General features: G+C 52.5%; 1 protein-coding gene across 1 annotated transcript; it reads left to right on the top strand.

Moving 5' to 3' along the window:
• Nucleotides 1-1,415: 1,415 nt before the first annotated feature.
• Nucleotides 1,416-21,664, top strand: CYP26B1 (cytochrome P450 family 26 subfamily B member 1). The gene is made up of 6 exons (XM_071753118.1): nucleotides 1,416-2,798; nucleotides 5,100-5,324; nucleotides 18,002-18,277; nucleotides 19,451-19,606; nucleotides 20,278-20,559; nucleotides 21,240-21,664. Exons 1-6 carry the CDS (start codon nucleotides 2,595-2,597, stop codon nucleotides 21,630-21,632), a joined length of 1,536 nt encoding a protein of 511 aa, XP_071609219.1. The 5' UTR covers nucleotides 1,416-2,594; the 3' UTR covers nucleotides 21,633-21,664.
• Nucleotides 21,665-22,353: the final 689 nt, after the last annotated feature.

Here is a 22,353-nt window from a genome sequence, read left to right as displayed (position 1 = left end):
AGGGAAGGGTCAGGAGGGGAGCAGGGAGGTGCAAGCAGGGGGATTGAGGGGGGGTCTTGAATCATTCTTAGAGGGGGAATCATTTAGGGGAATAAGTAAATAAAGAGGGGTACATGTATAAATTATTGGAAGGGGTTAGTGATTGCCTGGGGCAAATTAATGGGGGGGGGGGTAAATCAGTGAAATGGGGCAATTATCAGGGAATAAATCTGGGGGAGTCATTGCAAGGGGGGAAATAATTGAGGGAAGGGAACAAATTATTGCAGGGGGAAGTTAAAGGGTTAAATATTGGGGCATTGTGAGAGGGATAGATCTGGGGAGAGGGAGTCATTAGGAGGGGGAAGCCATGTAGGGTTAACTGTTGGGGGGTCATTGTAGGGGAGGATCATTAAGGGTTAAATACAGCGTGGGGGTCATCCCAGTGGGGAGAATTAATAAGGATTAAATATTTTGGGGGGAGGTGGGGGTGTCACTGATTGAGGGTTAAATGCTGGTGGGGATCATTAAATAGTGGTGGGGGGGTCATTGTGAGGGGGATCATAAGGGTTAAATATGGGGGGGACTGTTTGCAAGGGGGAAGTAGGAATTAAATGTTTGGGGAACCATTTCGAAGGGGGGAATCATTAAGGATTGAGTCTTGGCGGGGCTGCTGCTGCTGCAAGGGGGAAATAATGAAGGGTTAAATATGGGGGAACCCTTGCAAGGGGGAATGGGGATTAAATATTGGGGGGGCCATCGCAGTGGGGGGGTGATAGGGGTTAAATATTGGGGGGAGTGTTGCAAGGGGGGGTTATAAGGGTTAAATATTGGGGGGAACATTGCAAGGGGGATTATAAGGGTTAAATATTGGGGGGACCATTGCAAGGGGGGGTGATGGGGTTAAATATTGGGGGGAGTGTTGCACGGGGGGTTTTAAGGGTTAAATATTGGGGGGATTGTTGCAAGGGGGGTGATGGGGTTAAATATTGGGGGGAACTGTCACAAGGGGGGTTATAAGGGTTAAATATTGGGGGGATTGTTGCAAGGGGTGAATAGGGATTAAATATTGGGGGGGACCATTGGAAGGGGGGGCTTCATAAGTCTTAAATATTCGGGGTGCAACACGAAGGGGGAATGACCAAGGGGGGGAGGGGGGGGGAGGGGGTGTAAGTGGGAGGGAAAAATGATTGGGAGGGGGGGGAGGGGGGAAATCACTGCAAGGAGCTCATCGCCAAGGGTTAAATATTGGGGAGGGGGGGGGGGGGGGGGGGGGGGGAAGGGAGAGATGTGATTTGGGGAGGGGGGGGATCATTTCGGAAGGGGGTAAATGATCGGGCGGAGGGGGCTGAGCCGCGCTTGTCTCTCGGCAGGACGGCGGAGGAGGAGAAGGAGGAGGAGGAGGAGGAGAAGGAGAAGGAGGAGGAGGAGGAGGAGAAGGAGGAGGAGGAGGAGGATGAAGCCGAGGAGCGCGGCGTGAGCGTGCGGCGGGCGGCGGGCCAGGGCTCGCACGCTCCAGCCCGGCTCGGCTCGGCCCCCCCCCAACCCCCCCCACCCCCCCCGGCACCCCCCCCCCTTCCCCCTCGCAGCCCTCTGAAGTGAGGGTGGGTGTGCGGGGGGGAGCAGCCGAGCTGGCGGCCGGCCCAGCCCCGGCTTCCCCGCCTCTATATAAACACACATTGACTTTCTTTTTTTTACTCAAACTGAGTTGAGAAGGGGCTATACCCAGCAGCAGCCCTGCCTCCCTCTTTACAGAAGTCTGGTGAAAAGTCTGGGGCTAACAAATAACCGGCATGTAGAGAGATATATTTATAGAGATTATATTTATACAGAGAGAGATAGAGATATAAACCGATCCACCTCGCTCCGTGTGTGTAGATACATATATATAGCTATTTAATTCTTCCATCTCTCCAGGTCGTGGCTGAATTATTTTATGATTTTTTTAATATTTTTTTTTTAAATCTCGCTCCTTTTTTTTTTTTTTTCTTTCATTTTTTTTCCCCTTTCTGGTGTGTGTGGCTTTGCCTTGAAAGCGAGAGACAGGCAGAGCATCTACATTTGGACTTTTTTTGGGGGTCTTTTTTTTTTCCCCATTCACTCGAGGTGTTTTCTTTTTTCTTTTTCATTTTTGCTCTCGATTTTTTTTTTCCTCCCCCCCGTACCCTTTTTGGGGGTCTCCTTTATTGCTTTTATTTTTAATTTTTCTCTTTTTGCTTTGTGTGGGTTTTGGTTGGGCTGTTTTTTGTTGGCTTTGGTTGGTTTTTTTTTTTCCTTTTTCTTTTCTGTTTTTTTTTCCCCGCCTGTGTCACTCTGTCAAGTTTATTCCAAACAAGAACAAAGTTTTCAGAGAGGGACAGAGGAGAAACTGTTTTTTGGGGGGCTCCCCTTTTTTTTCCCTCTCTACCCCTCTTTTTTTTTTTTTTTTTCCTGTTATTTTCCTAACCTGCCAGCGGAGAGGGGGGCGAACCGACACCCCCCCCCTCCCCACGCCCCAGGACCCCCCAGGCAGCTCCGCAATCGCCCTCTTTTCCTGCGTGCGTGTGTGGGTGCGAGTGTGGTGCCTGTCAAAGGGGCTGTTTCTCTTCCCCACCCTCCTCCTCCTCCTTCTTCCAAATATGCTTTTTGCAAGTTTTGATCTCGTCTCGGCACTGGCTACCCTCGCCGCGTGCTTGGTGTCACTGACTTTGCTGCTGGCCGTGTCCCAACAGCTGTGGCAGCTCCGCTGGGCTGCCACCCGCGACAAAACCTGCAAGCTACCAATCCCTAAAGGCTCTATGGGATTCCCTTTAATCGGAGAAACCTTCCACTGGCTCCTGCAGGTAAGGAGGATTCCCTTCCCTCCCTGGAAGGTGGGCTGGGACCGGCTGCTGCTGCTGCTTTTCCCTTTTTTTTTTTTTTTTTTTTTTTTTTTTAAAGGGCTTTTTTCTTCTTCTTCTTTTTTTTTTTCCCTTTTTTTTTTTTTTTTTTTTTTTTTTTCTTTTCGATTGCATCATGCGGGTTCCCGGCGAGCTGGGGAGGTAGCTGGAGCTGGAGGGGGGAGCTGGTGGTGGTTTGGGAGAGGAGATTTTAAATTTTGGGAGGGTTGGGGGGGGGGGGGGGCGGAGAAAGAACCGAGGGAACCCGGCCCGGCTGGGCTCGCCCCGGAGCGGCCACCGCGCTGCGGCTTCTCCCGGCTGGGAGCTGCGGCTTCCCCTGTGCGGGGACATAGACACAGGGACAGGGGTTTTGGGGTCTCCCCGACGCTGCCAAAAATCTTTTTTTCTTCCCCTAAAAGCTTTATTTAAAAAAAAAAATAAAATTCTTTTTAAATAATACTAAAGGCGCGGGTGGGATGTAGCCCCGGGGTGACGGTGTGGATGTCGCCGGGCAGGACGAGGGGACTTCGTGGTGGGTTGTGTCCTCCCCTCCTCGTGGCAATATTCTGTCCCCTCACCTCCAATCCCATCCCTGGGGATGTTCCCCTCGGGTTCTCAACCCACCCGGCTCGGGTTTGGGGAAGCCCGTGGAGGTAATCGGTAGATTAACCCGGGATTAACCTCGCTAAATGCTGAACAGCGGCGGGAGGAGCGGGATCCCCTCGGCCCGCGGTGCCGGGAGCAGGGGGGGGGGGGTTGCCTGCCAAGAAAGGAGAGAGGGGAAAAAAAAAAAAAATTGAAAAAATTAAAAAGAATAAAGAAGGGAGGAGGCGGACGAGGGGTGCCCCGCGCCGGGGGGGGAGCCGCTGGCTGGGCTGGGGGCACCCCACGGGCTCTCAACATCCCAGCGGGGAAGCTCCGAGGCGAATTAGCCCGAGAGTTTCCCACCCCCATTCCCTCCCAGGGCCAAATAATAATAACAATAAAAAAAAAAAAAAAAAATCACCCTAACGTAATAATAATAAGCAAATGGGAAGCTGGTAAGGATGCTCCCGCCAGTGAAAATCGCGTTTCATTGACGGGACCGCTGAGGGGATGCACGGCAGAGCCCGTAGCCGGGCAGGGCAGCCCGGTCCCGGCTGCAGGGCTGCGGTGTCCCCCGGTGTCCCCTCCCCCGTGGCAGGGGAAGCCCCGACGTGGGAGCCCGGCGTGGCGGCCCCGTTCCCCTCCCCTCCAGCGGCGCCGAAGGGGTTAACCGCCCTCTCTCAATAGGGCTTTATTTTTTAAAGAAATTTATCAGATTTTTTACAGGGGGACCAGAAAAGGGTTCTCGCTTTTCCACAGGCTCCGTCCAAACAGAGTCCAAGGGCTAAAAATACAAAATTTTGTATAAATTGGACTCCATTCGAAACTTCACCCACATAAAGGTCCTCTTTGTGCTGCCCTGGAAATGGTGTACAAATAACTCTTTATTAATGCCACAAAAAGGACTTTAATTATATTTACGCAGATCAAGAAACAGGGTCACCTGAACATCTGAAATTCACAACCGCGCTTTTGTTTCAAAATAAACACCCGCGCTCCCAGCCCAGTGCCGGGGCTCGCAGTTACTCTCCCTGCTCGGGATGGGGTTTTTTTTTCGGGGGGGAAGGGGGAGACACAACCACCGCCAGCCTCCCCTCTCTTTCCCTGCGGCTCCATCCCCGCCTCTTTGCCGACAAAAGCCCCCGGAGCATGTGGGAAAGTTATTAAAACTCGCCCCAATCTGGAGATTTACTTAAGCAAATTGGAGCCTTTCGAGTAAATTCAGCCCGAGCGGAAAAAAAAAAAAAAAAAAAAAAAAAAAAAGAAAAAGAAAAAAGGAAAAAAAAAAAAAAAAATAAAAGGGAGAGAGGGAGAGAGAGAGAGAGGAGGAAAAAAGAAAACGCTTAAAAAAATGCCAGGGGAGGTAAAGGTAGAAGTAAAAGGGAGGAGGAGGAAGGGGGAGCGGAAGGCACCGACCCCCGCCGGGGCTGCGGAAGGAGCGGGCAGCGCCGGGCGCCCCGTCGGACGGCTGAGTGCGGGGGGATGTCGGGGTTACCCCCAAAATCCCCCATTTCTGCCCCCCCAAAACTCGCCCCCAAACCTCCAATAGCCCCCCAAGCTGCCCCTTGGGGATCCCCACGCGTGGTAGCCGTGCGGTAACATCGCCCCCCACACACACACACCCCACCGTCTTTCTCCCTCTCACCCTTCCCTGCATCCTCCCCTCCCACCCCATCCCAGGGTTCCTGCTTCCAATCTTCCCGGCGGGAGAAGTACGGGAACGTTTTCAAGACGCACTTGCTGGGGCGGCCGCTGGTGCGGGTGACGGGGGCGGAAAACGTGCGGAAGATCCTGATGGGGGAACATCACCTGGTGAGCACCGAGTGGCCGCGCAGCACCCGCATGCTGCTGGGACCCAACACGGTGGCCAACTCCATCGGCGACATCCACCGACACAAGAGGAAGGTGAGAGGGCGACGGGGACACGCGTGGGTGCGCGCCTGGGGCGGGGGAACCCCAAACACCCCGCCCCCCTTCCCTTCTAACCTCTTCCTCTCCTCCTCCCACTCATCTCCTTGTCTCCCTGTCCTCTCCTTGTCCCCCTCCTCTTCTTCTCTCCTGTCCCTTTCTGCTCCTTGTCCCCTGTGTCTCCTCCTCTCCTTGTCCCTTGTCCCCCTCCTCTCTTTGTCTCCCCTCCTTCTCCCCCTCCTCATCCCCCCCCGGACCCTTTGTTCCTGGGGGGGGGGTGTCCCTCCTGGGTGCCTCCTCCTCCTCCTGATGTCCTCCCTCGGTGCCTTTGAGGAATTTAAAAGGGGGGGACACACACACACATGCAAATTGCTGCTGGGGTGCTGCCCCTCTGCCCCCCCACAACCAGGGTTGTGGGGCTCTGTTGAGACCTGTGGGGTGAGCATGGTCCTGGAGGGTTCTTTAAAAGGTGATGTGGCCAGTGGGCAAGGGAGGGGAGGGAGAAGTGGGCCCCCTCCCCCCTATTTCCAGGCTCTTCCAGGGGGGGTGTTGCAGGGAGACCTGTGGGGTTTTTACTCTTGGGGAGGGGGTCTTAAGGTTCTGAGCATTGTGTTGGATTTCAGGGAAATTAGGGCACGGTTGGGGGGGCAGGGATGAAATGTAGGGGGGATGGAGCTGGGGGGGGGGGGGGGGATGACACACTGAGACCCTCGTGTGGTCTTGCCTTGCTTAACCCCCAGAGTGGTCTCTGAATGAGAGCCCCTAAGGCAGGGGGTAGCTCGGGGCAGCCTGCCTGGGGGGTTTGTGGGGCTTTTGAGGCCAAGCAGCTGCCAGGGATCACCCTCATGTCCCCCCCCATCAGCAAAGGTGGTGGCAGAGGTGACAGCCCACACGGGCTGGCGTAGTGAGGTGGGTGTTGGCTTTGGCATCCTGTCCTCCCCATGCCAGGAGCTTTCCCAGCTGGATTGGGGCAGGCAGTGGGGCTGGGGTGGAGGCACTGTGTCTGTCCCCCCCCTCTCTGTGGTGTGGGGATGGCGTTGCTGGCACAGCCAGCTGGTACCCAGAGCCAAGGGGCTGTCCCAGTCCTGCCCCGAGGCCAGGTCCTCTCTCTGGTCCAGCAGGATTTTCTATTCTGGCATCTATATTTCTACAAAAATCCTCACCAAACCAAATCACTCCCTCTTTTCTCCTGAGGAAGGGGGGGAAGAGGAGAAAACAAACATCCCATGACACCCATTAGCTGGGGGGATACCACAAGAAGCACCGTGACAGTCCTCACCTGGGCAAACTCAGTGTTTGTAGCTACACCCAGGCTACTTGGAGTTGGTTTTCTTAAGGAAGGTGAATATTTATTCCTGACCTTGCTGTCCAAAAGAAAGGGTGACAGTTCTTGGGGCTCCCTCCCCTGCAGAGCAGGATTTGCCCTAATGGGGAGCGATGGGTTTTCCTCCTCTTTGTTTCCCTGCTTTTAAGGGAAGGGTTAAAGCAGCAATGTGAAGGTGCCTCTACTCCCCTTCTCTGCTGCTTTTACCTTCTGCCTGGCAAGATAATGTTTTTTTTGCTACTGGAAGGAGGTGACTGAAGGCCCTTTGGTTGTGAATGCCCCGATAAAACCGCGGAATCCAGCCCTCAGGAGCAGATGCTGGGGGAGGAGAGGAGAGCGTGGGTTATGGGAATGGGGTCATGGAAAAGGGAGGCCCGACCTCTGTGGTATCCTGATGGACTTGTAATTTGTACCACAGCTCAGATGGGGAGTGCCAGTGCCAGCAAGGAGCAACGCCAGCAGTGTGGAAAGGGGAAAGACTTTCTCCTTCAATATTTATGCTTGGTGTTCTCACTTTTGTGTTTTAACCAAGTGAGAAATGTATGTCCCACCTTGAACTGTGAATCCAAATGCTTTGGGATTTTTCCGAGCCTAAAGCCTGGCTTGGATCTCCATTCTCCTCCTCAAAAGCCTTTTGCCTTCCTGATTTTTTGGCATCGTGCACAATCCCCAGCTGGCAAGGCTCCTGATTCCTCCCTAAGGGATGGCTAAAGCCTCCTGAGAAAAGGTATTCTGGCAGAACCCCATCCTGGGATGACCCTGGCCACCCATGCTTGCTCCTGCTTGCACACTTCACCCCTGCTTTGAGCTCTGACATCCCCCAGAGCAAACGTTTTCCCTGGATCAGGGAATGTGAGTGGAGTTAATGATTTTTTCAGCTTTCAGTTTCAGTGGCACTGGGTTGGGTACACTGGGCTCAGCTCCTTCCCTTCCCTTGGCAAACAGGGGGTTGTCCTGATTGCTGATAAACCAGGAGGTTGTCCTGATAAAACCTGATGAGGGGAGATGTAGGGTTAGGCATCAGGAAGAAATTCTTTGGGGTGAGGGTGCTGAGCCCCTGGGTGCCCCCAGAAGCTGTGGCTGCCCCATCCCTGGCAGTGCTGAAGGTTGGATGGGGCTTGGAGCACCCTGGGCTGGTGGGAGGTGTCCCTGACCATGGCAGGGGTTGGAACTGGATGAGCTTTAAGGACTCTTCCAACCCAAACCATTCTGTGGTTCCTTTCCTTGGTGTCCTCTTAATTGCTGTTGTAGTGGAGGTGAGCATCTCATGCACCAGGCACCCATGGGTGCTCCCTGAGCCCAGCAGCTGCTTGAATCACCTTCTCCCCTGTGCAAACCACCCCTGAACCCGGTGAGTCGTGCACGTGGAGATAAGGTGAACCTGCTGCTAGCAGGAAGAAAAGAAGCTGGTTTGTTCTTGGCAAGATTGTGATGACCAGATTAAAGCTTTTTCCATGCCAGGTGCCTTCTGCTGGCAGAAGCCACGGGTGTTCTTTGAGTTGATTAGTCCTGAGCTCTTGTTGCTGTGGAATGGTGTTGACTTTTAACTCTGCCCCTGTGAGAGGTCTGAGGTGGAAGCACCAGATCTAAGACTGAAATTTGCTCCTTCTCAGTAGTTTTTTTCTCTCTGGTACCTTCTGTGCCTTCCTCTGGGGTACTGAGCAAAAAATCTCCTGGCAGAAAGACACCTTCTTCACAGGCTTGCCCAACTTTTGTAGTAAGGGTGCTTGTATTAATAAAAATATGGAAAATCTGGAGCAGTCTGCAAGCTCCATGAAAAAGAGCAGTGGTATTTCCTGGGAAACCTTCTAGCTTGTTGCAATTCAGCTTAAAGCACCGCAGGGCTTTCTGGAGTGTTAGCTCCATCCATCTCTGTTTTCTACCTCATCTCTGAGCTTGAGGCTTCGCTTGCTTTTAAGTGGTTTCTCCTCCTCCTCCAGCCTTGCCAGAAGTTGTACCTGAGATGATTTCTTGTGAGGCTGCTTGTGGTGTGGGGTGCTGGCCAACCCAAGGGAAGGTGGAGCACGAAAACCACGTGCTCACCTTCTGCTGCAGCTCCAACCATTGGGGTCGTCTCTGGCTCTTGTTCCACCAACCCTTAACGTGGTCACCACCTGTGATAAGTCCTTCTTGTCTTTCCAAGAGCCAGGGGAATTGCTTTTGTTTGCAGCAGCACTGAATCTTTTATCATTCCCTGGCAACTGAGCTGTGGTCTCCTCTTGGAGGGACCGAGATGCCACCAAGATGTGAAGACAAGCTCTAGCAAAGAGCTTTCAGCCCAGCGTGTTCTTGCACAATATTTCTGATGGCTTGCCATTGCCATTGGCTCTTCTGCATGATCTGAAGCTTTCCAAAGAGTTTTAGCTCTTTAACAGAACTTCAAGGTCAGCAAATCACAGCTATTTCTGTGTCCTGCAGAAGGACACTTCGATGGTGATGGGATCAGGGCCAAGCTGGGCAACTCCGTCTCTGGAGATCTTGTCTCTTTTTTCCTGCCTCAGCTTCTCTTCAGGATCTTGTGGTGGAATCCATATCCCTTTCCATAAAGCAGGTGATTTTCCTCTTCCCCATCCCAGAGGCTTTAGTTCCATGGCCTCCAAGATGCAGGTTGGAAAGGTGCTGAGGTGGCAGCACATTGAGGAGCTGGTAGCTATGGCAGCTTTCTTCTTCCCCATCCCATAGTTAGTAATTTTCCCCTGTAGGAAGCTGTCAAAGTTAATATAAATTGGAGAAAACTTCCTCTTTTTTTGGGAAATGAACGGAGGAGATGAGGTCTCTGGTGATAAAGTCAGCTTTTCCTGGGGATGTGACAGCTTGGGTGACAGGGCTGGGAGCAGGGCTTGCCCACCCCACAGCAGGGTTATCAGTTTATTGCAGATGTCATCAGCCTCGGCTCTGTCCTTGGCCTGAGATGGAGCTGGTTGATAAGAACAGTTTACAAGTAGTCAACAAAAGCAGCTCAAAACTGCTCAACCTCCCTCCTGAGATCTGTATCTACTGAGAGGCTGGGGCTGCCCTTGGGTCATGGGGTTTATGGTGGTGTCAGAGAAGGAGCTGGGCCACCCCTGCTGGGGAGCAGCAGCTTGTGCCTCTGCAGTGGCATTTTTGTCACAGTCACCTTGCAGGTTACTGGCAGGAGCAGCCACGTCCTCCTTGCCTCTGGCTGAGCACGGGGGAAGTTTTTGCCCTGACTTCTTGGTGGCAGATCTCCCGCCAGCTGGTGAAGGATGGATGTCATGACATGACATGACATGTCGTGACAGAGGGGACCTCCTGCAGGAACTCACGGGGAAGGGGTTACTGGGGATGGTGCCTGGCTGAGGGTTCTCTGTCTCTCCCCATCCTGACCTTGTTCTGGTGGCACATGCACCATACCCTGTCCACACCTGGCTCCTCACTCAATCCTTTCCCCATCTCATCCTAGATCTTGCAGATATCTTCAGGAAAGCTGGGGAGGGGCTTTTGACATGGACATGGAGTGATAGGACAAGGGGAGATGGCTTTAAACTGGAAGAGGGGGGTTTGAGCTGACACATTAGGAAGGAATTCTTCTCTGTGAGGGTGCTGAGCCCCAGGGTGCCCCCAGAAGCTGTGGCTGCCCCATCCCTGGCAGTGCTGAAGGTTGGATGGGGCTTGGAGCACCCTGGGCTGGGGGAGGTGTCCCTGACCATGGCAGGGGGTTGGAACTGGATGGTCTTTAAGGTCCCTTCCAACCCAAACCAGTCTGGGATTCCCTCTTGTGCCTGTGAGGGACCCCAGCATCCCAGGGGAGAAGGAAATGGGAACTGGAAACGAGCAGGACACATGGCCTTTAGGTTTTAGGTCGAGCCTGAGCAGTGCCTGGGGCCAGGAAGGAGTTTCCCCATGCAGGATACACAGAGTTGGTGCCACAGGGAAGGTGGGACTCAGACTTTCCCTGGAAGCATCCAGCCTTGGCAGGAGAGCTGGACTTGCTGGGTCTGTTCTGTCTTCCAGCATAGTAATCCCAAAATAGGCACGGCTGGCTTAAAAAAGGAAAAAAAAGAAAAAAGAAAGAAAGAGAATAAAATAAAAGCAGTCCCTGGGCTGGGTAGGCATCCTAGACCCGGCGACTGCAGGAGGAAGCAGACAGTGGTGCAGAGAAATGGCCTGGTTTGTCTCACTGTCCAAAACTACATCATTCATTAACACACCACAATTAATGTTCTGCCTCCGAGGCATACAAGTGTTGAGCTTATTAGCACCAAGTAGAAAGGTCTGAGGCTTTAATATAGTTTGCAAGAGGATTAAGAACACAAAAGGGGCCATAAATTTACAACCAAATATAAACCAGCTGCTGTGGGCTGGACTGGGGCTTGGGGGGGGGGGAGGGAAGGAAGGAGAGGGGAGAGAGAGGCGTGAGGAGGAAGGAGGGATAGGAGGTGGTGGGAACATACCTTTCATCCTTCAACAAATTCTGACTTAAGTTGTTTAGAGGGTTTTTTTAATGGTTGATTTTTTTTTTAATTTTTTTTTTTTTTTTTTACATTTCCACCCAATTCCACCACCCTCTGAAAAAGAAACCATCCCCTTCCATCTGAGCCAACCCCCACCCTCAGACACCCAAAATCATATCAGTCAGCTCAAGGATTCCAGCTGCCAGCTCCTTCTTGGCATCTCCATGTGGGAGCTTTAACCCAGGGGTAAAAGCCTCTGGAGCTGGAGAAAAGGCTTCCATTGATGGGGAAAAGCTCTCGTTCGTGGTCTTGGGGAAGAATTTGTCAGCTGGGTTGGCTCATTGACTTTAGACCAAAGAGCTCTGTCATCTACCCTGGTGTAAATCCAGAGTAATTCCAATGGATTATTTAAAAAAAGAAAAAATCTACAAAAAAGCAAAGTGCGGGCTCTCCTGGCTGAAAGAAAAATTTCCTGCCTCTTCATAGCACCTTCCACCCCAAAATGCTTGGAGGAGCTGTGCTGTGTCCCAGTGTGGTCACAGCCCAGGAGATGTAAGCATCCCCTGGAGCTGAACCCCTGGATCCTGGGATGCTCTCCCTGTGTCATCTGAGCTGGAAGCTGCTGGATGTCCTGGGATGTGGAGAAGATGAAGCTCCTCCCCAATCTGGAGCCAAAATTCCATTTGGAATTGTTGAAGGCCAGGTTGGATAGGTCCTGGGGCAACCTGCTCTATGGGGAAGTGTCCCTGCCCTAGGCAGGGGGTTTAGAATTAAATTCTAAAGGTCCCTTCCAACCCAGACTGTTCTGTGATTCTGTGCCCTGTCCTCCCAAGCAGTATGAGCAGCCTGCAGAGTTGTGGTTTGTAATATCCCACTTATCCTTCTGGAGACAGGGAGCTTTGTTTTGGATTAACTGTGCTCTCCATTTCTTCTCAGGTGGCACTTCTACCACTAAAGAGTTCCCTCTGCCAGCCAGCTTGGGCTTAGCCTTTCTTCTCCTTCATTTTGTAAGGTGGCCTTGAGTCATCTCAGCCCTTGTCATCTCATCCTTGGGTTTAACTTAAAGCTCAGAAGAGGCCTCTGATAGTCAGCAGGACCTCACATGGTCAGGAGCAGGGACATCTGCACCCTCTGGTGTGTGCTTTTCTCTAGACTCTAGGAGGGTCCGTGTTCTGGGTTACTTTATTTTGTGGGGTTTCTTCCCTCTGTGAGGTTCCCACCTCCGTGCTCCAGGAAGATGCAGGAGGTCAGCAAAAAGGAGATTTTTTTGGTAATATTTCTCCTCCAGTGGCTCCACAGTAGCAGACAGTGCAGTGTCCCTTGCCTGGGCAAGCTGCTCTCCTCTTCAGTAAACTCTCCTCTCCACATCACAGGGCTGGGATTTAGTACTTGGGCCAAAATCAAAGGGCAGAGCCCATCCCAGCTCCCTGTGACCATCTGCTGGGGGTGAGTGGCTGCTCTGACCATGCTGCCTGTGGCTTTGCAGGATGCTGCTTCTCCACAGCAAAGGCACCAACCCCAGGAGTTGTGTCCTTGCCCTGCTGGACCTCTTCTTGGCCAGCTGATACCATCTTTCTAAGCCCTTCTGGCTAGACACAGGTCCCCTTTCATTGCCACACATCTTCTTTCTCTTTCCCATCCTGTATTTGATTCCCTCCTTGAAGAGTGGAAGGTGAATTTGGCTCTCCTTGGATGCCCTGGTTCCTCCTGAATAAATTGGAGGGGAAGGGCACATGGACAAGAACTTCAGAGGTGGTGTAGGCGTGTAGATGGTAAAGGACAAGAGGAACTTCTGGCACAACTCAAGTTGTGCCAGGGGAGGTTTAGGTTGGAGCTGGGGAAGAATTTCTCCCTGGAAAGGGTTGTCAGGGCCTGGCCCAGGCTGCCCAGGGCAGGGCTGGAGTCCCAATCATCCCTGGAGGGGTTTCAGACCCTGGGGATGTGGGGATGAGGGACATGGGGTGGGGGTGGCCTTGGCAGTGCTGGGTTATCAGTTGGACTTGATGACCTTAAAAGTCTTTTCTGACCAAACCAATCTGATGGTTCTGTGAAGAGCAGCCTGTTCAGGTGTCCCCATGCAGGGCTAACCATGCCTGGTTCCTGATGAGATCCCAGGCAGTTTGGCAGAGGAGGGTGCTCAGGCAGATGCAGGGTGTCCTTCTGGTTCCCTGCTCTCCTCTCCATCCTCTGCATCCCAGCCCCTGTGACCCGGTGGCCTTTTGGAGGGGTTTGGATTGAAAGCCAAGTCTGTGGATGATTTGTAGGAAGGCTGCTTTTTTATTATTACTATTTTTTTTTCTTTTTCAGCACATTTTTTTGAGATAATTTGAACTTCAGTAAAAAATACCTTTTGGAGATAGGCTGCACCATTTGTGAGGCTCTTGTGTTTCTCCCTGGGAGAGGTTGTTGCCCTCAGCTCCCCCAGGACACCCCAGCTCCTCCTTCACCCCACCTCCAGCATTTTGCTTTCATGGGCAACCCAAGCACTGCTCCTTTTGGGTCATCAGGAGCTGAAACTTTTTCCCTCTCAATAGGCTTGGATTCCTTACATGATGGAGCATGGCAGGAGACCTTGAACTGGTCCATGTGCTCCGTTTTCCACTTACAGCACAGGGAGAAAAGGCCTCAGGTTTTTGCTAGGTGACTGTGAAAGGTGAAACCAAATAGATGGCAGAGTGTCAGGGCTTTTGTGGAAGTCCTCTCCTCTTGGTGGTGGCTTCCACAGTCTTCACAGCTTTTTTTTGCTTTTTTTTTTGTTTTGTTTTTTTCTGTGTTTTCACTTTGCTTCTGATGCCAGGGCAGCCTCTTGCCTGTGAGCCTTCTCATCTCACTTCAAAAATATCAGGGTTTCCAAGCCTTCTGGAGCATGGTGATGGGCTCTGCATCTGGGAGAAGCAGGCACAGATTATGTTGTGGTGACAGGACAGGGCCAGGACAAACACTGCCTGGTCTTTTGAAACAGAGGAACAAATAGGACACCTCCAGGTTGAGATCCTGCTTTGGATGCTTCCTGACACATCCTGGTGGCCAAACCACCAGTGGGGGCCAAGCTGGTTTGTGAAAACATCTCAGTGCTGAACGTTACTTTTGGTTGGCTGGTGCAGGCTGGATGAGATGCAGGTGTCTGACCCCAAGGTGTAAATTTTCCTCCTGCAGAGGAGGGAGGGAAAGCTCTGTTCCCTCTTGGCCGTGCTGGTGTGCTGGGTGGGAATAGGGGAGATCACAGTCAGCAAAAGGCAGGGGCTGAAGCTGGTGCTTGGCCAGCACCCAGGAGAGGGAACACCATGAAAAGCATCACCCCTGCTAACTCTTCCCCACCTCAGACACCAAATGAAGCTTTTGCTACACATAAAATCCCTGGGGGATGAAGTTCAGGGTTCTTTGCTTGATTGTTCTCTCCTCCTTGGTTTAAGGACAGGGCTGAGGTATTTTTCAGCTGGGGCTGGAGGTGCTTTGCTGTCACATGGAGCTGTACCTCTCCAGGAGAGCCCAGAGCTGTGGAGGAATTTTCTGCCTTAGGAAAACCATAAGTCTTTAAATATCCTTTTTTCCACTGCGAGGCAGATTTGGAAGTTTCCAGCTGGGCTTGCTGGGTGGTGGTGTCTTCCTTGCTGTAGGGTGAGAGGATGCATGGTCTGAATGGATGCCCCTGGATAGAGCAAATTCCCAGGCTTGGGTCTTTTAGGACATACCAAAATGTGAATAAAAATAATCAGGGGCTTTTTCCAGCATCCCCCAAAAGTCCTGACTGCTGCCCCAGCACTGCCCCCGGGACCATCGGGCCGGATCCCCACCACGACTGGGCTGCTGCCCCTCGGTGTTAGCAGAGCTGGGCATCCTCTTAGGGCTGATTTTTGTCCCTTGGCAGCTCTGGAGCAACTTTTTTTTTTTTTTTTTTTTTTTAATGCTCCATGGTCTTGCTGCAGAGTGAGGTGTTCGGTTCGGCTTCACTAGAGGGCGCAGGAATTTTAGGCTAGAAACTGGCGGAGATTCCGTCGGGGAAAGTTGGCTGCGTTCTCCTCCTTTTTAATCAACTGGAAAGATGCAGGGTTGAACTGGAGGTGACTGGAAGGGGATCCAGACTTGTGTCTGGCTGGGGAAGGATCTGCTGACATCTGGGATTAAGCAGTGTGGCCGGGACATTGCAACGAGCCGGCAGCGTGGCCGGGGGCTTGTGATGTTGGCCAGCTCTGTGGTCAGGACCTTCAGGCTCTGGTAGTTGTAGGGTGCAGCTGTATGGGGCTGGAAGAGCCCAAGAGCAAAAGGACAGCTCAAAAAAAAAGGGCCAAGAAAGAAAAAAAAAAAAAAAAAAAAAAAAATCTCCCCCTGCCTTCCAGTGCTAAATCCCTGGAGATATTCAAGGTGAGGCTTGATGAGGCTCTGAGCAACCTGATCTGGTTGAGGATGTCCCTGCAGGATGGGGGTTGGACTAGATGGCCTTTAGAAGTCCCTTCCAACCTGAATTCTTCTATGATTCTATAAATGTTCCCCCTTTTTCAGGCTGGGCTGGTGGTGTGTTGGCCCCCGTGCAGGAGGCTCTACACTTCTCTTCCTTCTCCTCTCTGTGGCTGAGCATCACTCCTGGGGGTGGGCACTCACCTCTTCAGGGTCTGGCTTGGTCTGCAGGGCATGGATCAGGCCCCAGGGCTGGTTCTCTGTAGTGCAGCAGCAATTTTGCACAGCAGGACCAGAGGAATGTCTTGGGTTGCTTTGTTTCTTGCACGGGACATCTGAGGTTCTTCCCCCAGAGAGGTGCTGGGCAGAGCTAGGGGAGGATGGGTGTGTTTGTCCCAGGTTGGGAGCTCCAGGTATCACCTCCATGGGGGTGTTGGCTCCCAGTAGGACAACATCCTTACAGCAGAGGCTGTCCCCTCACCAGCCCTGCTCTGAGCTGGAGAAACTGGGACACGAATGAAGGGATCCCATGCTCAGGGGGTTGGGATAAGAATTGTGTGGATGAAGGGCAGATATTGGAAGGAATGGGAAGACATTGGTGTCCCTTTGCTGGCCCCACTCAGGAGGTTCTGTCCCATCCCTGTGGAGCAGCTGCTGCCTCCCAGCTCTCCTTCAGCCCACACTGTGTCAAAGCCTGGGGTCCTGCTCACAGCCACAAGGAACCAGCATTTCCTCAGCTCCCTTTCTACCTTCCCTGGGGCAGCTGAGCACCTCCAGCTTTCCTTTTCTGAGCTTTTTCACCCCTCAACACCGGCAGCTCTGCCCGAGTGTCTCTGCCCTTTCTTTCCAGGCTTAAAAATAGCTGGGGAAGTGCAGGGAGGCAGCAGGAATCTCCTCGCCGTCCTCTCGCCACCCCGCTGTTCATTCATTCATTCATTCACTGATTCATTCATTCATTCCCTTCATTCATGCCTCCATGGAGCCATCTGGGGCTGTCTGTCTGTCTGTCTGTCTGTCTGTCTGCAGGCAGACCTCTCCCTCGCTCTGCTTGCATTTTTCTTGCCCATACCATGGGATTTGTCAGGATTTGCACCGGGTGTTTTCCGTGGGGGGGGGGAAGAAACCTCTGAGCTCTGCCCGACCCCGTCGCGTGTGATGAGTTTTGCTCAGGGCTCAGCCCCGCTCCTGCAGAGCTTCCCACCCCGGGGCTGCGAGGGGACAGGGCTGTTATTTCACCAAACAAAATCCTGGTGAACGATGTGCATTAGCAACGAGGGGTCGCAGCCAGGAAAATATTACCTTTCCCTTTTGAGTGCTGACTGCGGAGGAAATTCTCACATTTACAGCTCCAGCGAGTCCGGCGCTCATGGAAAGAGGGGGTGGCTTTCAGTTCTCTCCTCCTTGGGTTGATAACTTCCAAGCCCCCCCACCAGGAACCCGGCCACCAGTGGTGGCTCTGCAGACTTGCAGCTCCCTCTTTTTAATTTGATTTTCCCAGGGGTGCTGCCTGTGTGCGTGCTGCCCCGTGCGTGCTCGTGTGCAGGGCAATTAAAAAAAAAAAAAAAAATCAACAAACAGCACTTTTTTTTTTCTTTTTTTTCTTTTTTTTTTTTTTAATTTTTCTTTCCTCGGGTGCACTCTGGGAGGGATGCAGCCAGGGGTGCTGAATGAAAGCCTGCACTTGTGGGCTGTGCTGGGGAGGGCTGAGGGGACATTCCTGGCATTGCTGAGCTCCTCGGGCAACGCGCGGGCCCTGACCCAAATTGGAGCAGGGAGTCCTTAGCATTGGGGACCTGGGGAGGCCCAGGCCCACACAGTGTTTACTCCCAGAGCTTAAATTAATACTGTCTGCTGACATGAGGGAGATTTTTTTGAGTTGTTTTTTTTTTTTCTTTTTCTTTTTTTCTCAGTTTCCCAATGAATTGAGCCATGTGCAGTCACAGCCGCCGTGTACGTGTGTGCTGCTCTTCCCCACCTGAACCCCTGTCGGAGTTCAGCCAGATTTCACAGAGATCCCAAAGGCCTCAAAATAATAATTTTACTTTTTTTTTGTGTGTGTATATTTAAAAGAAACATGGTTGGTAGGGGGAGGAACTGCCACTGAGGGAAAAGCTTGCATCTATCCGCGTATGTGCACAACCCTAATGTTAGACACTAGAGAATCCCTGTGGAAGAGGGGAATTAACAACCTCCAAACCACGGGGTGAATGTAAAGGGAGGCCACAAGACATGGAGCTGTGGGGAAGCTGGTTGCATCCATCGTGGTGTGCACAGGGTGAAGTGTTTCCTCCCACCCCTGGTTTGCCCCCGGTTTGTCCATCGTTCGCGGTGGTCATGGTGGGGGTCAGCCTGGGGAGGGTCTGTCAGCTGGTAGCTCTCCACCGACCCCTTTTTGGCACCTATTTTAGGAATTGGTGATTCTGGATGATGACAAGGAGACCCGTGATGTCCATTTTCATGGAGAGAAGCTGTTTACTAGAGAAGGCAAAGAGCGTCGTGTTGGGGCTGCGTGGAAACCTCACCTCACTCCTTTTTTGTAGGTTTTCTCTAAAATCTTCAGCCACGAGGCCCTGGAGAGCTATCTCCCCAAGATCCAGCTGGTAATCAAAGACACCCTTCGGGCCTGGAGCAGCAACCCTGAGTCCATCAATGTCTACCACGAGACCCAGAAGCTCACCTTCCGCATGGCCATCCGCGTCCTGCTGGGCTTCCGCATCCCCGACGAGGAACTCAACCGCCTCTTCGAGGTCTACCAACAGTTTGTGGAGAACGTCTTCTCCCTGCCCGTGGATCTGCCCTTCAGTGGCTACAGGAGGGTAAGAGCCACCCACCAGCTGATAACCACCAAATTATTTGGATTTACGGGGCTGTGGCTGACGCCTGCCTCTACAGCTTCTTGGTGTGATGGCTTCGCACCCTCCGCCCTCTAGAAGCAGGTCTGGTTTGGGCTACAAAATCCAGTTTTGGAGAAGTGGAAGTGGGGATCCATTCCCAGGGTTTTGGAGTGCTGGGGACTGTGTGGTTTGAAGGGAGAATTGCAGTCAGGGCTTGCCCAGATTAAATTGTTAATTTTTCTTCACTTGTAACTGGCAGTTTTGCTGGGGTTTTGGCTTTTTGTTTTGGCTTTTTTTTTTCCCCTGTGTTTCGGGTTTTTTTGTGTGTGTGTTTTTTGTTGGGTTGTTTTGGGTTTTTTTTATGAATTCCCTCCTGTCCCCATGGTGAAACAAGACACTGGACCTTCTCATTCCATGAACTGCTCTCCTTTTTCCACAAATGACACAGGCCAAAAATGCAGTAGAAAAAATAGGGAAAAAAGTATCTTCTTTTTTTGGGGGGGGGGGGCAAAATTTTGGCAACAGAAATTCAGGGATGGGAGCAAGGAGGGAGATTGGGAATTTATTTTTTTCTGTGTGATCCTTGCTGCCAGTTTTGTTCTTGTTCTTTCCGTGCCTGAGCCCAATCATTTGCAGCCCCGAAGCGTTTGCAGCTGCACTGGGATGGGAATTGCTTTACTGAGCCCAGGTGATAAAATGGATCGGAGGAAGAGGATCCTTGCTGATCAATTGACTTTCCTTTGAGGAACAAGTTTTCCCAGGGCCTCCTGTCCATCCCAGGGCAAGGTGGATGCCTGTGAACTGGTGCAGTCCTGGGGCTCCCACAGCATCCCTGTCATTTGCACGTAGGTGCTGATTACTCCTGCCTGTAATCTCACCCGCTCGGGGTTTGCTCCTCCTGCCCAGGGAACAACTTCTGCATCTTTCTTCTTCTCTTTGAGCACCTGCAATTGCAGTTGGATTGCTTGGAAATGTTGTCCTGAGAACTTCTCCAGCTCCTGGGGATGCTGGGCTGGGGCTGGTGGTCGCGTCTTACAGATCTTTGAGCTTTACAGTGTTGGTCAGCAGTTGGACTGGATGATCTTGAAGGTCTCTTCCAACCTAAGACATTCTGTGGTTGTGTCCTACATGGTCTGATGGTTTCCTGCCCCACAGGGCATCCGGGCACGTGAGACACTGCAGAAGGGGCTGGAGAAAGCCATCCAGGAGAAGCTGCAGAACACGCAGGGCAAGGACTACGCCGACGCGCTGGACATCTTGATAGAGAGTGGCAAGGAGCATGGCAAGGAGCTCACCATGCAGGAGCTGAAGGTAAACATCTTCCCCATGGTCACCTTGGCCTTGCTGGGCAGGGGTTCCTCAAAAAGCAAAGCGTGAGCTGCTGTCAGGAGGATTTTTTGGGGGGGTTGACCTGAGATGGGCAGTGAGAGCTGAGGGTCTCCATGATGTGTTGTTGGAGCTGCAGGGGAATCCTGGTCTGGTGGATCATGGTGCCAGTTGTTCTCCTAAGTGCCATATTTTTTTGCAGCTTGTGTTCAGCCCTTTCTAAAAAGTATTTCCAGGGAAGACCAAAAGTCCAGACAAGTTTGCTGAAGCTTTCAGCCTTGCTCAGCTTCATCCCCTCACCCATCCAGTTTTACGGTGGCTCCTTTGCAGGGACTGTAAGCCCTTGGCTGGTTGTTACCTGCAGCAGTGGCATGGCATAACTTGTCCTTCCTGTGCTATCAAGAGCCATCCACAGGTTTTTAATTCCACCTGCCTGGCCCTCAGCATCCTCCAAGGCTCAGTGGCAATGGGAAGCTCCCCATGGTGGGTATCCAAGACCTGTGCTTGCACAAGGAGAAACCTTGGAGTTAGGCATGTCCAGGCTGTTGGGAAAAAAATGCGTCCCTTGACTGGCTTGTCTGTCTGTCTGTCTGTCTGTCTGTCTGTCTGTCTGTCCACCCCCTGGGTCTTACCCTGGCTTTGCTCTTGCCTTCCAGGATGGAACCCTGGAGCTCATCTTTGCTGCCTACGCCACCACTGCCAGCGCCAGCACCTCCCTGATCATGCAGCTCCTCAAACACCCCCGGGTCCTGGAGAAGCTGCGGGAGGAGCTGAGGAGCAAAGGGATCCTCCACAACGGCTGCATCTGCGAGGGCTCCCTCCGGCTCGACAACATCAGCAGCCTCCACTACCTGGATTGTGTCATCAAGGAGGTGCTTCGCCTCTTCACCCCCATCTCTGGGGGGTACCGGACGGTGCTGCAAACCTTTGAGTTGGATGTGAGTTTTGCCATCTCTCTCTCCCCGAGCTCCCCCGAACAGCCTTTTGTGGGGGGGTGCAAAGTTTGTTCCAGCCTGGCTTAGGTGAGACCTCGGGGAGGTCCTGCTGAGGACCTCAGAGGAGGGTGATGGGGTGTGGAGCCAACTGAAAGAGTTGGGGGTCTTCAGCCTGGAGAGGAGGAGGCTCTGAGGAGACCTCCCAGTATATGGGACCACTCCAGGAAAGCTGGGGTGGAGCTTTTCACCTGAGAGGGTAGTGACAGGGTAAGGGGTGATGGTTTTAAACTGAAAGAGGGGAGATTTTGGGTTAGGTATTAGGAAGAAAGTCTTCATTGTTAGGGTAGTAAGACACTGGAATAGGTTGCCTAGGGAAGTTGTCGATGCCCCATCCCTGGAAGTGTGAAGACCAGGTTGGAGGGGGCTTGGAGCAACTTAGTCTAGTGAGAGGTGTCCCTGCCCACGCAGGGGGTTTGGATCTTGATGATCTTTAAGGCCTTTTCCAAACCAAACCCTTCTGGGATTCTGTGGTTCTGAGAAAATGGGAGAAAAGCAGACAAATCAAAAAGGCTTTTATGTGTTCTCCTGCTCCCTTTGAGGTTGAGTTGGCTCACTCTGGTTTCCTCTCCAGCAGGCTTGACTTTCTCTCTGTTTTCTCTCCACCTCTTCTCTCTTCTCTCCAGGGCTTCCAAATCCCCAAGGGCTGGAGTGTGATGTACAGCATCAGGGACACCCACGACACCGCCCCCGTCTTCAAGGACGTGGACGTCTTCGACCCCGACCGCTTCGGGCAAGGCCGAAGCGAAGACAAGGAGGGGAGGTTCCACTACCTGCCCTTCGGAGGCGGCGTACGGACCTGTCTGGGCAAACACCTGGCCAAGCTCTTCCTCAAGGCCTTGGCCATCGAGTTGGCCAGCACCAGCCGCTTCGAGCTCGCCACCAGGACTTTCCCCAAAATCACCCTGGTGCCCGTGGTCCACCCGGTCGACGGACTGAAGGTCAAATTTTTTGGACTGGATTCCAACCAGAACGAGATCCTGACGGGGACAGACGCCATGCTGGGGGCGACGGTGTAAAGGCCGACGGCTCGGTGGGCGCGAGGGACGGGCGGCCGGGGGACGGAGGGGTGGGGTTGGGGGCAACGGGGATGAAGAGGAGGGGAGGAGAAAGGGATGAGGAGCTTCTCCACGGCGCTGGCTTCGCAGAGCCTCCGGGTCGGGACTGCTTTCTCCACGGGTGAAGCCGCCAGAACCGTTTCGCTCTTCCCGCGGGGCCCGGAGGAGGCCGGGGGCGTCGTCGCGCGTCTTCGTTTTCGTTCGGATGTGGAGGAGGAGTCACAGGACCCGAGTCGAGCTGGGAAATGATGCCTGACCATACACAGTATCTAAATATTATAAATATATATATATATAAATATCTATGAAACACTTCTGCTGCCAGGAGGAGCGCTGCAAAGGGCCCGGCTGCGGGAAAGGCTTTGGAAATCAGACGCCATCCAAGGTCTGGTGTCCCAGGGTGGCTCTTGGGTGGCCTCTGGTCTTTTTTTTTTTTTTTATTATTTTTTAACAGTGTTAAATTAGCTGGTGGTAACAGTGTTTGGGGGGTTGTTTTGTTTTTCTTTTTTTTTTTGTTGTTGTCGTTGTTGTTGTTGCTTTGTGGGTTTGGGGTTTTTTTGTTGGTTTTTTTGGTTGGTTTTTTTTCTTTTTTTTTTTTTTTTTTTTTTTTCATCTGTTTGGTTATGGTTTTTTTTGTTTTGGGGCATTGGAGGCTTTCCTTGGTGAGGGAGGAGATGAGTGG

This window comes from Heliangelus exortis, chromosome 10 (genome assembly GCF_036169615.1).
Source record: "Heliangelus exortis chromosome 10, bHelExo1.hap1, whole genome shotgun sequence".
Lineage (NCBI taxonomy): Eukaryota > Metazoa > Chordata > Aves > Apodiformes > Trochilidae > Heliangelus > Heliangelus exortis.
This window is presented reverse-complemented; position numbering and strand designations above follow the sequence as displayed.

What these genes read in the sequence shown, in the direction of transcription:
- CYP26B1 (XM_071753118.1), top strand. Translation starts at nt 2,595, where the DNA reads ATGCTTTTTGCAAGTTTTGATCTCGTCTCGGCACTGGCTACCCTCGCC. An exon ending in CCTTCAGTGGCTACAGGAGG is followed by an intron (nt 18,278 to 19,450) that starts GTAAGAGCCACC and finishes CCTGCCCCACAG; the next exon opens with GGCATCCGGGCACGTGAGAC. An exon ending in TCACCATGCAGGAGCTGAAG is followed by an intron (nt 19,607 to 20,277) that starts GTAAACATCTTC and finishes CTTGCCTTCCAG; the next exon opens with GATGGAACCCTGGAGCTCAT.